The sequence below is a fragment of the Neovison vison genome, chromosome X (genome assembly GCF_020171115.1).
Source record: "Neovison vison isolate M4711 chromosome X, ASM_NN_V1, whole genome shotgun sequence".
Classification (NCBI taxonomy): Eukaryota; Metazoa; Chordata; class Mammalia; order Carnivora; family Mustelidae; genus Neogale; species Neogale vison.
In genome coordinates this window covers 52,285,326-52,301,462 of record NC_058105.1, presented here as the reverse complement: position 1 = coordinate 52,301,462, position 16,137 = coordinate 52,285,326, and the positions used below count along the sequence as shown (strand labels likewise).

The window sequence follows — 16,137 nt, the reverse complement described above, 5'->3', positions numbered from 1 at the left end:
TACTTATAAATGTAAAAATCATTCTTAGCTAAAGGTCTGTACAAAACCAGTGAGCCAGGAGTGCCTGGGTGGCTCAGTTGGGTAAGCATATGACTTCAGCTCAGGTCATGATCTCAGGGTCCTGGGATGAAGCCCATCAGGATTCCGTGCTCAGCAGGGAGTCTGTGTGTCCCTCTGCCCCTCCCCCAGCTTGTGCTCTGGCATGCTCTTTTTCTCTCTCAAATAAATAAATAAAATCTTAAAAAAAAACAATAGTGAGCTGCATTTGGCCTGAGGGCAGTAGTTTGCCATCCCCTGATCTAGAATACCCAAACAACTTACATGTATATATAGTTGAGAATATATAATATGCAAGGTATTATTTCATAGTATTCATGACCATTTTCACTTTTCTTTCCCTTATTTTATAAATGATTATGAGGAATTTGAAAAATGCCAAGGGCCTTTGACCAAACTGTGTGTGTATATGTGTGTTATATATATATATTTTTGGCAGAATACTTCAAAGTCTTTGGGCTTTTTATTCATCTTTTATTTGCCTAATGTTTTCCATCCTGTGTAGATGAATGAACACTTTCAATAGCTTTTCTTTTGTGACTTTCAAGACTGGTTGCTAATTAAATTATACAAAAGTGTCTGTAGCCCTTGTGTATTTGATGAGTCTCTTTTTGAAGGGGTGGAGGGACTTTTTAGGAACATATTTGAATATATAAAGAATTCTGAATAACACAGTTCATTTATTTGGGTCTTATGATAAAAGATTTAAAGCAGCAGTTTTGCCTGTAATGTAGTTTATTCAGAACCAAAGCATATCCAGTGATTTTTTTTGGGCAGGCATTGCTTCATAGAATCTCTCTATAAACTTAGGAAGATTCATTTCATTCTTTGTTAACTATCAGATCACCCTAAATCCCAATATTCTACTCTGTAAAATGCAAAATGAGTAGGGCTCTGAGGAGCACTGTACCTGCAGGCTGTGCTATCAGGAGGAGAGACATAGGGAGCCAGACAAAGGAAAGGCCACTTCATCTGCATGCCCCCCACAGAGCCGCCCCCCCCAATCAGGGAGTCCCCCATGTGGTGGCCAGAGGCCATTGGCAATACTACTCTGATTCAAGGCTCCAGGGGCTACCTGGAGTACAACCCACCCACATGTATTGATCCCATAGATGACAGGATCACAAAAAGAGTTGACATGTATCTAGTTAGTTTTATAATATGCTACTTTTATGATAAGAGCTTTGTATATATTACTTTATGTATCCTCATGACAACCTAATGGGGTTAGAGTTGTTTTACCCATTTCACAGATCAGGAAACTTAAGTTCACAAAGGTTAAGTGGTTTGCACAGAAACATACAATAAGTGGGGAGAAAGAATTCCAGGTAGGTATGTCTGACTTCAAAGGCCATGTCTTTTTTTGCCTTAACATAGCACACCACTGGATTATTAAAATATTTAAGGCCTTGTGGTAGCAAAGTCAGGTTTTGTTTTTAAAGGACAAATGTAGCATAGTGTGGAACCAAGTTTTATGATGCCATTATTGACTAATTTAGATGTGCGTTTTTAGGAGGACAGTTTAGTAGGACTATTATTCAAATTCCAGATTAGATTCAAGTGACATTTAGTCAGACCTTCTATGTGCTAGGCAGTCTGCTAGGAGTGTTTTATCACATTATCTAAATTAATGTTAATTTTGGTTGGATGTAATTTTTTAAAAATAATTGAAACATATTTTGTAATGTTTGTCCAGTTTGAGGTACTAGAAAAACTGTTTTGGGAAGAACATTTGTGATGTCCAAGGCTAGATATATTTTCTCAGTATTACCAACATGACATCTGGTCATGTGTCATGGTTAGGATTTCTTGTGATCACCTCTTTAAAAATACTATTCTGCAACTTGTAAGCATCCAACCATATTTGATACTGAAATAGTAAGTGCTTTTGAATTTGGTGGGAAATTATGATAGACCTACACAGTGAATATTAATTTCTAATTTTCCAGGTTAAATGTAATGACCATTTGGGTAAATTTCTTATTTGAGTTTTCTTATCTATCACTGACTCCAAAGACAATAAACAAATCATGTACAAGTTGGCAAAATGACTTGGGCAAAAAGACCCTAACTGTTATTTTAGAATACTAAAGGCTAGAAAATACAGTTGCAAATGTAACTTGCTAGCTCACCAGAGGGATGATAATGGACCTTTTGAAATGGATAAAAACCTAGATTCATTTAAGAAATATATATAGATATAATGTAGAGTGCTAGATGGACTTCATCACATACAAGGCAGCAATAGAATTACTGACTTGGGAACTAAAGCAGATGTGTACAGCATGCCTGTCCACTCTGTACACTCAGGAGTGGTGATTATATTGTTTCACTCTGATTAAAATTCAGGTAAGGATTATTGTTGGCCTTAAAAGAACAGTTCACTAATAAAATCTCAGCAACTAATTTCAATGACCATTCAGAGAAAAATGATCAGTGGTGAAAGCTAGAAATGTATGTACCCTAAAAGAAGATTGTGGAATACAACCAGGAAGAAGAAATGATTACTGTGAATATCCCAAGTAGAGCCAATGGGAGAGAAGGACCAGAGAAGGATAAAGCCTACATTGTGCTGTATTGGTTAAACCACCCTTGTACCACTGTTAATGTGCCAATTATGTGCACTATTAAGGGAAAACAATTGAGTCTTTCACATTTCTCCTCTTCTGTTGGAGAAATTCTGGCAGATACTTTCATGGCTATGTGCTTTGAAGGCCTGGAGCTCTTTGAAATACTTTACTCCCACCACCTCCAAATACAATTAGCTGAGTGGTTGTTATTGGCAACATTTGTTTCAAGAGAAGTATAACAGCAAGACATTTGGGGAGGGGAGTCTTAATATGAATAAACATGGTACTTGTGCAAGTTTGGAATAACTCACAGAAAAACAGAGTAAAGAGAGAAAATAGGAATAAATTACAACCGTAGCCCAGAGGAAAATGACCTTAACCAACATTTAGAAATATTTGTACTTGGAATAAGTCAGGGATACAGGAATTATTACCTAGATTTATAAAGCCAGCAAACTAAATATGGTTTATATAATATAGACTAAACTATACTGTAGCAATGTAATGAAAAAAATGTAACTGTTCTAAAGTAGGCTCTGTATGCAAATGCCTTTCTATTATACACATCCAGCTCAGACCCCTCTTCTGTACTTGGAACCCATATATCCAAACTCCTAATTATAATCTCAATTTCGATGGTTTATGCAATTGAAGCTAAGTAGATCTAAGGCTGAACCCTTGATCTTTCCCCCACAAATCTCTAAATGTCTCCATTTCTGTTATTCATCCCAGAAACCAGGAAATCATTCTTAGTAATTCCTTCTTCCTTACCTCTCACATTTCATCCACACTAAGACCAGTCGGTACTACCTCTAAAATATGTAAAGCAATCATCTTTCATCACCCTGATCCAGGCCACCATCATCTTCTGTCTAGACCATAATAATTGTTTCCTAGCTTGTATCCCCTTTTCCATTATTGACCCCCTCCCTCCATTTTCCACATAGCTGCCCGAGTTTTTCTTTTTTTTTTTTTTTTTTTTTTTTAATGTAAATGTCATCAACTTCTCCTACTTACAGCCTTTCAGTGCTTTCCCACAACTCTAGAAGACACCACCTACCTCTAGAATCCCATGTCCTCCTTTAATCCATTGTTTGGTTATTAAGCAAAAATATTTAAGGTGAAGAAATTTATGAGATGATAAAACCCTGCTATATTTATGGACTGATTCAATGATGAGGAATATAGAAAATTAATACAATTATATCCTATAATAGCCTTTGTTTACATTGCAGCCTCTTATCTGTGGGCATATAGTAATCTTGTTAGTATCCATAGTCAGTAAATGAATACAGAAAATGTAACCATGAATTTACTATACTCTTCCAAGCATCTTTTATCTGACTGGTAACCCTACTACCAAGCAAAACTGCTAATCCAGGCAGCACTATTGGGAAGTGGATTCTAATGAGTCCAGCATTATGACTTCAGCACTGATACTGATTTCATGACCACCTGCATTCAGTTTGACTGAAAGTTGATGGCTTTGTGTATGTACACACTTGTGGACTTGATGCATTAGTCTTGTCCTGGAAAAACCCAGTGAATTGCAAGAATATCTGTATCAAATCATATAGTCCCATTAATTTCCCTAATGAGTTCATGAACACGGTTCATGGAAAATCTGGCCACAATCACAAGAAGTACAGTCAAGGGGCGCCTGGGTGGCTCAGTGGGTTAAAGCCTCTGCCTTTGGCTCAGGTCATGATCCCAGTGTCCTGGGATTGAGTCCTGCATCGGGCTCTCTGCTCAGCGGGGAACCTGCTTCCTCCTCTCTCTCTGCCTGCCTCTCTGCCTACTTGTGGTCTCTGTCTGTCAAATAAATAAATAAAATCTTTTAAAAGAAAAGTACAGTCAAAAAGGCTAACATTCTTTTAATATAGCATTATAAATTTATGACAGTGCTATCTGTATATTTTTAATTCTTTTCAAATAGCATGTGGAAGAGGGTATTCAAATGGCTTATTAACCCTTATAATCTTTTAATACCTTATTAAGAATAAAATATACTAGTAGAAAGGGCATTGTTAATACAAGAGCCATTAAATGGTTGCTCAGATAAAATCATTTGTGAATACTTATGCAAGAAGAAGGTAGTTGTCTTGGTGTGAAATGAACAGTGCTCATTTCTCACACCCAATTTATCAGAATTTGGTGATATTGAATGTAGATGTTTCCTACAAGTATTTGTCCTTGTGACTTTTTCAGTAACGTTAATTATTATAGCTCAAAAGTAAACACACATACAAACTTATACTCAAAATTCCAAATTTTATAATCTTGTCATTTCAGATTTCTTAACTTAAGATTTTGTGCTTTCTTGTCTTAGGCAACAAGTCTACATTCTCCATAGCCCTTATTTTTCTGTAATTCTACTGATTTATTTTTAAGACCTCCTGTTGTAATACTAAGCAGCCTCTTGTGACATGGTTCCCTTTTACCATCACTGTTCTAATTCCAAGGTGAAAAAAGAATGTATTACATAGATCTAACAAGTGAAGACAATAGTACAGGATTGTAATAAAAGATTTGTTAACATTTGAAGGTTCTGGCAAGCTTTTCTATTGAGGGGAATACCATTCTGGCCATTTACATAAAATCCCTAGGGAGGAGAATTCAGTATAGCCCAAACTCAACTCAATAAAGGCTTGACTTGACCTTAAAATCATTCCAGTTTGCGGCACAGGTGGGTGAAGGATCTTTTATTGCAAGGAAAACAACCAAGCTTAGGGAAAAAATTCTTCCTGATGAGAACAAAGTATTCCAACAAGGTTATGCCCAGCATGGGTTAATAGAAGCTTCAGCTTGTGTGTGTATTTCCCAATCCTGGCCTTGAGCTAAGACTGTCAGCAAGAGTAGAATATTTCAGTTTGTTTTTTAGCCTTTGATTTAAAAATTTGCACATGCTATTTGCTACAGGCAGAATAACAGTTGCAGAAAGACAGCAGGTAAAAGAACTGTGATTCTTCACAGGTAGCTTGACTGTCCACTGCTTGTGGTTTGGTGGTCAGGGTATACAGAATTTTTATTGCAAATCAATATTCAGAGGGCTTGAGACTTCCCCTTCATCCTTCTTTACCCCAGTTATCCTCCAAGCATACCTTCCATAGTTAGTAGTAAGGAAGTACTGTGTGCAGTTCTTTTGTTCTTTAAGTTAAAAGGCTCCATCTTTTTAGTTTAAAAAAATGCATTCAGGCCGAGGACTTGTATAAATGTATAAGCCCAGACACTGAAACATGCTTAGTGAGATTTTCAGAGTTAAACACTCATATTATGTTTCTAAAGCAGTTTTCATGTTTTCTTGTAGAAGTCCCACTGTTCTCAGCATCCATTCAGGCCATATTATGAATTCAGTTTGGAGAAACCGTGCCTTATCCCCAGGGGCACACATTAGAGGAGGCAAATGATGGTCTTTGTGAATGCATATTGGGGACATATATTTTTAAATTTTATTTAATATGGATTCTAGTTAAATTCTATTTTCTGTTAAGTTGACTTTGTAACAGTTATTTTTTTCCTCCTAAGAATGAGTCATTTTCTAATTGATTTTTGTATTATAGGAATTCTTTATTGGGTTGCCTTACTAGTTATTTTCTTTAAAAGCCTAAGAAGCCCACAGTAATGAGCTTTTGCTGTAGTTATTATATACACACATTTGCTTCATTTCCATATAAATATCCATGTAAATATCATTTTCATATAAAGCGAAACTATTACAAATGTACTTAAAGAAGACTATAACTGTGCCTATTGTTCAGGCTGCTTGTAGTGTCTTTTTCTTTTTTACATATGCTTTCTGGATGAGTCACTTTAATGTTGTGCTGCTCAGCTGATAATAATTCTTCAACTAAATATATTCAGTTAAGGAAAATTATGATACTTAAAATCATGTTGGGGCCTATTCACATATAGACTTGCAAGAGTACACTTTTACTTGGCCTTTCTTAGAGCAAAGATGTAAGAAGCGCTCACTCTGTCAGTGGGTAAAATTAATAGAAGCATTTAATTCAGAGATAAAAATCCTCAAGTTCCGTGTGGTGAAAAAATAATGAATACTGTTTTTCTGAAAATAAATAAATTGAAAAAAAAAATTAAAAAAAAATAAAAATAAAAAGAACAGAGTACATAATTTTGAAACTAAAAAAAAAAAAATCCTCAAGTTCCTAGAAAAGCTTTTATATTTACATAAAATTACACATTCTACACATGCTCTAGAGAATGTCAGCAGAGTACTGTGATTTCTTTCTCTTAAATGTGTATCAGTTCTCTTATATAATATGTAATTGAAGAGTCTTTACATTTAAAATCTCCCTTAAAATATTGGTTTTATACTTTACTTTTATTAAAACTATGAATTAGAGCAGACCTATCATTTAAAATGTTTTGAGTAAAGATCAAGACACTCTCAAATATTTGCTTGAAGCCAGGAAAAAAGTCCATGTATATTTTTCAACTGAAGTAAGTAGATAAATAAGATTTGCTGGGAAAGTTTCTCCCTACATATAACTCAAGAGAGTATACTGAGCTTAAAAGGTTATTTATGGAGTACAAGGAAGGAAGCTATAATAAAGAACTTGATAGATATAATTTAATTTTTTAGTGTCAGATTCAATATCTGAATAGCAAAAATAATTCAGTAATAAAAGTAATTCAGTAGTAAAAAATGAAATGAGAGAAAAAAATTGAAGTGCCACCAGACTGACTAATCAGTCATTGAAAATGCCTGTAGTGGAAATTTACTCAGATAGAAAATGTTTGCACTGTCATTAAAGATCCCCTAGTTTATATTAATGAACTAAATAATGGCAGGCACAAAAATATACCCTGAGTCTGAGATGATGCAGGAGACAAACATTTCTTTTCTTTTCTTTTTTTTTTTAAAGATTTTATTTATTTATTTGACAGAGAGAAATCACAAGTAGTCGGAGAGGCAGGCAGAGAGAGAGAGAGGGAAGCAGGCTCCCTGCTGAGCAGAGAGCCCAATGTGGGACTCGATCCCAGGACCCTGAGACCATGACCTGAGCCGAAGGCAGCGGCTTAACCCACTGAGCCACCCAGGCGCCCCAGGAGACAAACATTTCTAACCCACTCTGGTGTTTTATTGTTCTTGGAACTCTAAGTACTCTACATTTCCCACCACATCCAGTAAAAATATTTCAAACTCTCTCTTCCCTTTCTCCCCCTCAACTCCCTACACACATTCTCTCTCCTTCCCTCCTTCTCTTTCTCTCTTTCTCAATATTAGAAGTCATGGAGGCTAGGACCTAATTATTTTTTAAAGGTTTTATTTATTTGACAGAGAGAGAGCACAAGCAGGGGGAACAGCAGGCAGAGGGAGAAGCAGTCTTCCTGCTGAGGGGGAGCCTGATGTGGGGCTCCATCCCAGGACTCTGGGATCATGACCTGGGTTGAAGACAGACACTTAACTGACTGAGCCACCCAGGCATCCCAGCTAGGGACCTAATTAAATAGTTAAATAATCAACACTGACTCCCAACTTTTTAGGGCTGAAGCAAATGTACTTCAGGCAGGTAAACACATGTTAATTCTAATGCTCAAAATAAACCTAAACAAAACAAAAACAAAACCCTGTTATCTTTTATGCAAGAAAAGAAATGCTAGAAAGCCAAAATAACTAACTTGTAAATGTTGCAGAGGAATACAGACTACTGCATAGGTTTTAATTTCCAGAAATATATATTTTTTAAATTTTGGAACTTGCTATTATCTCTAACAAATTGGATGTTCATTAGTATAATTGTCACTGATTCCCAGACCTAAAATTCCATGTACCCTGTAAAACCTACAAACAGGAAACAGTCTGTATTTAGTCCTTTTGATTAGAAAGGAGGTTAATATTGTATTCAATTAGATATTTAAAAACATTTTATACTTAATAAATTTATTAAATATTTAATAAAAATATTTGTTATTTTATTATATTTATTAAGATATTTAATAAAATATTATATTAAATATATTGAATTATATTAAATCAGACCATAGTGTGGTGGCAACTACGAAGTAACTGCTTTTTTTATTATTGCTATTCAGATTATATCTAAACTGTTGTTTAATTCTTGGTGGCACATACATAGTAGGAATTTGTCTGCAGTAAGGTAGGGAAAAGAGGGAAGAATAGTGAAATATGAAATGAATATTTATAGATTACCTATACGTACCAGGTATAAAGATAGAAGCTTTATATTCAGCAAATCATTTTACTTTAATAACCAGCTTTAGGGAAGGTATTATTATCTTCATTTTGCAAATCAGGAAATGAAAACCCAGAGAGAATAAGAGACTGGCTCAAGGTAACCCAACTAGTATTTGATATGGCAAAAATTAAAACCTAAGTGGATCTGACTCCTAAGATCATGCCTGGCCCCTAATTTAAGTGACATGGTGTGTACCAATGGGCACAGATTTAATTTAAGTTTCTGGCCTTCTAGGTCCTAGAGACATTGCTTTACATTTATAATTTCCTGAGAAGATATCACTGGGCTCATATCATAGCCTTGTTTGAGCTTAGTACATACCTCATACAGTTTTTGTATGGATTAGATGAGTTAATACATAAAACTAGTTAAAATAAAGCGTACACATAGGGGCACTTGAGTGGCTCAGTGGGTTAAATCCTCTGCCTTCAGTTCAGGTCATAATCCCAGGGTACTGGGATCGAGCACGGAATCAGGCTCTCCACTCAGTAGGGAGCCTGCTTCCCACTCTCTATCTGCCTGCCTCTCTGCCTACTTGTGATCTCTGTCAAATAAATAAATAAAATCGAAAAGTCTACACATAGTAAGTACTCACTGAATTTTAGTTATTACTTTAGAGTTCAAATAATAACTAACCCCTATACCTTAGGAAGACTAGTTGTAGGAACTTGGGTTTTTGTAGCCTGGGCAAATTAAGAAGATGCAAGTGACCAGGTCAGGGTCGTAAGGTCGAGTCCCACATGGGGCTCTGTGCTCAGCAAAGAGTCTGCTTGAGTTTCTCTCTCCCTCTAACTCTCCCTCTGCCCCTCCCACTCATTCTCTCTCTCTCAAATAAATAAATCTTAAAAAAAGAAGAAGAAGAAAAAGAAGAAGAAGATGGAAGTGACATCTTTCCCCTAAAATAGGGAATAGACTTAATCAGTGTTGTTATGAGGCAACATGAAGACTAATTGTTAAGACTTCAAATAGGCTGATTTTGATTATAAGTAAACAAATTTTTCTAATTATATCAACTGTCAAAGGAACAAGCCACTTAGGGTATAATGAATCCTCTGTTCTGGATCTATTTTTTTTTCCTGTATCTAATTTATATACCACTGTAGATCCACTGAGCATCTCTTTCCAGGCCACTCCCCACCCCCAAGCCTGGGCCACTTGTCTTGCTCCCCATTTGAAATGGGAAGTTAATGCTCCTGAAACAGGAGTTGGCCCTGATGGAGACAACCTGGGACTCTAAGAAACCACCTGTAATTTTTGTAAAGCTATGGCCAGTTCAGTAACTTACTCCCTTACATTCACTTTCTTCCCCTTTCCTTCATGCCCGTTTCCCTCTGATTATACCCCACTTTCACCCCTAATAAGGCAAGCTTTGTCTTAGGTTCTATTTTCTAGGAATGTAGACCATGACACTGAATAACCTAAGTTCTTAAAATTTGAGAGGCTTGTTCAAATCTCTTTTAAGTTCACTTGTAAGCCTAAGATACTATATTTCCATCAATTAAAGGATATACATTTTAAATTATTGTTCATTTAATGTAACCATGAAATTGCATCTGATCTAGAATCCTTGGATTATTACATTTCTGATATTTTATTTTCTTTAGTTTAGGCATAAATTACTAATTTATTAAAGGGAAAGACAAAGGAGCCTAGCAAAGGTGTCCCTTCCTTCCCTTCCTTATCCCAGTTCCTTACTTTCCTGTTTGTCTAAGCATCTGCTACAACCCTGCACCTTTACATATTATTAGACATATTTCAACTTCCTGGTTCTTTTCCATTCTCACTAGTAATTGATATGGTAACTTCCAATCATGATTGTATCTAACTTCTGTATGCACATTCATTTGCAGAAGTAGGCATAAATTTGACATATGAATGAAATCATATGGTATTTGTCTTTCTCTGAATGACTTATTTCGCTTAGCATAATACTCCCTAGCTCCATTCAGGTCATTGCAAATGGCAAGATTTCATTCTTTTTATGCCTGACTAATAGTGTGTGTGTGTGTGTGTGTGTGTGTGTGTGTGTGTGTCTTTTTTCTTCTCAAATCTAGGGTTAGGGTGTTATAGTTATGGCCAGGGTTAGGGTTAGAGCCAGAAAACAAAACAAATAAGCAAAGAGAAAGAAAAGAAAGAAACAAAGCCAGAAATAAGACACTTAACTGATGGGTTAAATAGGTGATGGGGATTAGGGGGTGCACTTGTGGTGAGAAGCACTATGTGTTTTATCAGAGTTTGGAATGACTATATTGTACACCTGAAAATAATATTACACTGTATGTTAGCTAACTGGAATTTAGATAAAAACAAATTTTAAAAAAGAAACTGAAAAAAGTGGGCATAAATTTAAATGTGAACCAAAACTTCTGAAATATTCATATTCACCCAACATTTGTTGAGTTTTAATTATGACAAATGCAGAGGGATAAGCAAAGTATTAGATATAGATACTTCCATTATGTAGGTTCAGGTTTTATAATGGAGGCTCTGTGTTTATGTGCACAAAAACAAATTACCAAAGTGGAAGGTGATCTGTGGAAGATCACTTGAACAAACAAAAGTGCCTATAAATGTTAGAGAATTTGGACTCGAATTCTGGAGGGACTTTTAGAGGATTTAGGATTTGACACGTGAAATTGAGGAGGAAAGATGTCTAGCAAATAGTGCTTTATTCAGAATTCAACTTGATTAAAAATATTCTCTTGTTATTTGAGATATCTAGACTTTTGTGTGCATAGTACTTGCTTAGGCTATTTCTGTATTGAACAATCAGAAGATGAATCATTGTCACCATCCCATTTTTACTACTGGAATTACCATTTCTTCTAATGGGAGTATTACTAATGTGACCTAAACCTGGCCTTTGGGCACATTTTGTTTATTACGGAATGTTAAAGAGTTTATTACTTTTATGTAACCTACATGACATAACAAGTTGTGAATTTCATAACTTCAAAATTTTTCAATCAAGCACAAGAGGAGAACATATCTTTTGAGTAATTTTTGAGACTCAGCTGGAAAAATGCAAGTGAAAAAAATCAGTTTGAAAGCAAGAGGAGGGTGCCTGGGTGGCTCAGTGGGTTAAAGCCTCTGCCTTTGGATCAGGTCCTGGGATCAAGCCCCGTATCGGGCTCTCTGCTCAGCAGGGAACCTGCTTCCCTTCCTCTCTCTCTGCCTGCCTCTCTGCCTACTTGTGATCTCTGTCAAATAAATAAATAAAATCTATAATGAACTCCTCAAACTCAACACACACGAAACAGGCAAACATATCAAAAAATGGGCAGAAGATATGAACAGACACTTCTCCAATCAAGACATACAAATGGCTATCAGACACATGAAAAAATGTTCATCATCACTAGCCCTCAGGGAGATTCAAATTAAAACCACATTGAGATATCACCTTACACCAGTTAGAATGGCCAAAATTAACAAAACAGGAAACAACATGTGTTGGAGAGGATGTGGAGAAAGGGGAACCCTCTTACACTGTTGGTGGGAATGCAAGTTGGTGCAGCCTCTTTGGAGAACAGTGTGGAGATTCCTCAAGAAATTAAAAATAGAGCTTCCCTATGACCCTGCAATTGCACTCCTGGGTATTTACCCCAAAGATACAGATGTCGTGAAAAGAAGGGCCATCTGTACCCCAATGTTTATAGCAGCAATGGCCACGGTCGCCAAACTATGGAAAGAACCAAGATGCCCTTCAATGGACAAATGGATAAGGAAGATGTGGTCCGTATACACTATGGAGTATTATGCCTCCATCAGAAAGGATGAATACCCAACTTTTGTAGCAACATGGATGGGACTGGAAGAGATTATGTTGAGTGAAATAAGTCAAGCAGATAGAGTCAATTATCATATGGTTTCACGTATTTGTGGAGCATAACAAGTATCATGGAGGACAAGGGGTGTTAGGAGAAGGGAGTTGGGGTAATTTGGAAGGGGAGGTGAATCATGAGAGACTATGGACTCTGAAAAACAATCTGAGAGGTTTGAAGTGGCGGGAGGGTGGGAGGTTAGGGTACCAGGTGGTGGGTATTATAAAGGGCACGGATTGCATGGAGCACTGGGTGTGGTGAAAAAATAATGAATACTGTTTTTCTGAAAATAAATAAATCAATTTAATAATAAATAAATAAATAAAATCTTTAAAAAAAAAAAGAAAGAAAGAGGAAATAATTTCCTGCGCAGCGAAGTCATCCTTTAAATAAAGCAAGCAATGACTGTCAAGCCATTAGTAAATTTTTGGCAGACTTCTCTGATAAAGAATCATTTTGAAGCTTGTCAGAGCTCAACAAGTGTAACTTAATTGTAAAGTGTTATTTGAATTGACATATTAATAGAAAAAAATTGTCTTTAGTGTTGGTGTTTGATTTTCAGTCTCTGAACTTCCATGTATATTTAAGGCAATTTCTCCTTATAAAGTTATAAAGGTGTGGGTGTCAATGTGATGAACTTGTGTCAGAGGAGTCTGGCTAAAATTTGCCAGGAGTTTGATTTTGTCAGCTCTTAAATTTTTTATTGCAATTCCGATATGCCTCTGAATGAGAACAAAATTTACTTTAAAAAAAAAAAAGAATTGTAATAGTACTCTCTGTTTCACAGTCCTTTAATGAAAAGAACAGTGTTTCAGAGCCTGGATTTAAAAACCAGTGTCACAGTCTAACCTACTAAATTCTAATACTTAACCTTGTCTTTTCAACTAGAATCTGCCAAATGCATTGATATTGATAGAATTGCCTTCATTTGTAGTTGGCAGTCATTCATTCATAGAGTATCTATAAAATAGTTTAAAAAGTACCTCTGCTAAGAGAGGGCATCATAAGAAATCTGAAAAATGTGCGTGTTTTTAGGAGCAGTTTGAATACAGTTCTTAAAATTATTGGTGTCAATGCAGAGAAAAAAGTACAGATAATGTTATGGGTAATTAAAGCAATTAATGATAGTATTTGAGGGCACACTGAAGCTTTGTTGTTATGTATGTGCATATGTATTTCTGGGGTTTGCTCTTAATTCTCTTTATGTATTAACAGTAACTTTCACATCTCTATGTATATGAAAAGTACTAAGGATAAAAACTTTTATCATAGATGTTGGTTTTTAAAACTCAGGATGTTTCAGCAAAAGAAAACTATTTGAACCCTTTTTATAGTTTATATCATTTATATAGCCAAGAACATGTATCAGCAAAGTAAGATTTCTTTGAACCTTGGTTTCTCTTTAATCTTCAAATTAGATTTTAAAGAATGAATTATTAGGAATTCCATTAATAAATTTAAATAGAAATGGCTTCATTTGAACTAATGGCTGAATAAAATGGTGACATTCTCTTATTAAACATGATTATTTGGTATATTATATTACACATTTTCACTTATGTCATGGAGAGTAGAATCTTCATAAGCAGTAATTCAGAAAAATGTGAGTTGACTTCGTGGAACTATTCTGCACATTAGAAAATAAATGATACTGTTTTCTTTTAGTTTTATGGAATATTTGGTAAAATACTCTAAATACTTTTGCACATTGTTCTTTAGTTTCAGCTCAAATTCTCAAGAGCAACCTTACAGCAATGGAACAACAAATTATTAATCTGGAACGTGACATCAAGAAATTCCCCGAAACAGAAAATCAACATGATAAGTTTGTGGAGAAGATGACAATATCCTTTATTTATTCAAGCATTTTGTTTATTAGTTTCTCTCTCTTTCTCTCTCAATCTCTTTCTCTCTCTCTCTCTGTCTGTGTGTGTTTGTGTGTGTGTGTGTGTGTGTGCGCGCGCGCGCGCATGGACATGCACATATGTATTTACTGTGTAGTTCTAAACTTACCAGTCTATCTATTCAGACTGTCTGGGTGAGTTTGTGAATAGGCTGTTGTTACATCAACAGCATAAATTTTAGTTGACAATGTTTGGAACCGGGTAGAGTAGGCAAGGAAACAATTATATGAGAAAAAAAAGGCCATTTCTCAAAGAAGCATTTCATTTAAAGGTCCAATAAATATGCAAGGTAAGTCTTATAAGGCTTGATTAAACCAAAAACAAAACAAATAATCCCCTTATGTAACCAGTTGGTTAAAGGAAATGATCACCATAAGATTTTTTGGTCAGGCACTTTTTTTTCCTCTTTGCATGTGTTCAGGTATTTCCTGAGGGCACACATGAATATTAAAGGACAATTCAGAAAATGACTAATATCAGAAGACTGAAAGGATTGAGAAGGATAGGTAAAATGAATGCCTGGTTGGATGGATAGATGAATTGATGAGGAGATTATGTATTTAAATAAATTGTAGAAGCTATGTATATAACATTAAGCATTTCCTTCTAAATAGATAGTTTTAAACCCCATTTTATATACAGTAGATTCAGATAAAACAGAAATATATGAAAGAAGAACTTGAGAAATAGCATTTAGATCGAATTATTTAATGTTAAATCTAGCATCTGAAGATAAACTACATTAGAGCTGGGTTGTTGTTTTTTTTCTATTTTGGTTTTCAGAAGTTAAAGCCATATCCTCCTCCTCTAGGTTTAAATAAATATCTTGAATTGCTGATTGATCACCATTTTATATCATTAGAAGGGAATAAATACTATAAATTCTTTATCTGGTAATAAGTAAATTCTTCAACAACTATATGGAAGTCACCTTGTTTCAAGGTTAAATCTATTGCCTTTTTCTTCTGTGATATGCTTACTTTCCTGCCAAACTTAGAAATTACGGAACCTAACTCAAATTACTTGAGAATGGCAATTTAGATTTATGTGAAAAATGGTTTTTCATTCTAAGGCTTTGGGTTCATGAATTAATGCCGTATTTTATGTGGTCCATTAATGATGCCAAGTACTTTAATAGCTAGGAATACTGGAAACATAAGTTTGTGGGTGACTAGAGGCAGGAAATCCTCAAAAATAACCTTGGATTATATAACTTCCCTCATCAGGATACTTAATGTGAAGATTTAACTTTATGATTTAACTTTGATTAGATTTTCCTTGCAAATATATCATATTGTCTTGTGGCTGAAAACACCACCACATCTTTCAGCTTTTGATTTTGGTTCTTGCCTCATATATTTGAATTTAATTCCTTATCCTTTTGTTCTTTTTAACATTTTCTTCTTCGATTGTCTTATGGCCACATAACAACATTAAGGAGGCCTTGTTGCTCATTTATTAAAAAAAAAAAAAAAGTAACTTCAGAGTCATGAACTTGGCCTAGACTCTTTATTTTATTTCTGTCTTTATGCAGGTAATTAAGCACTTTAAAATGAAAATCCAG

The 16,137-nt window shown here is 35.2% G+C and overlaps 1 protein-coding gene across 4 annotated transcripts in view; it reads left to right on the top strand.

The window, feature by feature from the left end:
• DIAPH2 (diaphanous related formin 2) overlaps nucleotides 1–16,137 on the top strand; it is a 980,408-nt gene that overhangs the window by 585,340 nt on the left and 378,931 nt on the right. For all 4 annotated transcript variants that reach the window (XM_044235543.1, XM_044235542.1, XM_044235544.1 and 1 more), the window contains one exon: nucleotides 14,389–14,513. In XM_044235543.1, the coding sequence (XP_044091478.1) occupies nucleotides 14,389–14,513 (125 nt within the window). The remainder of the gene's footprint in view (nucleotides 1–14,388; nucleotides 14,514–16,137) is intronic.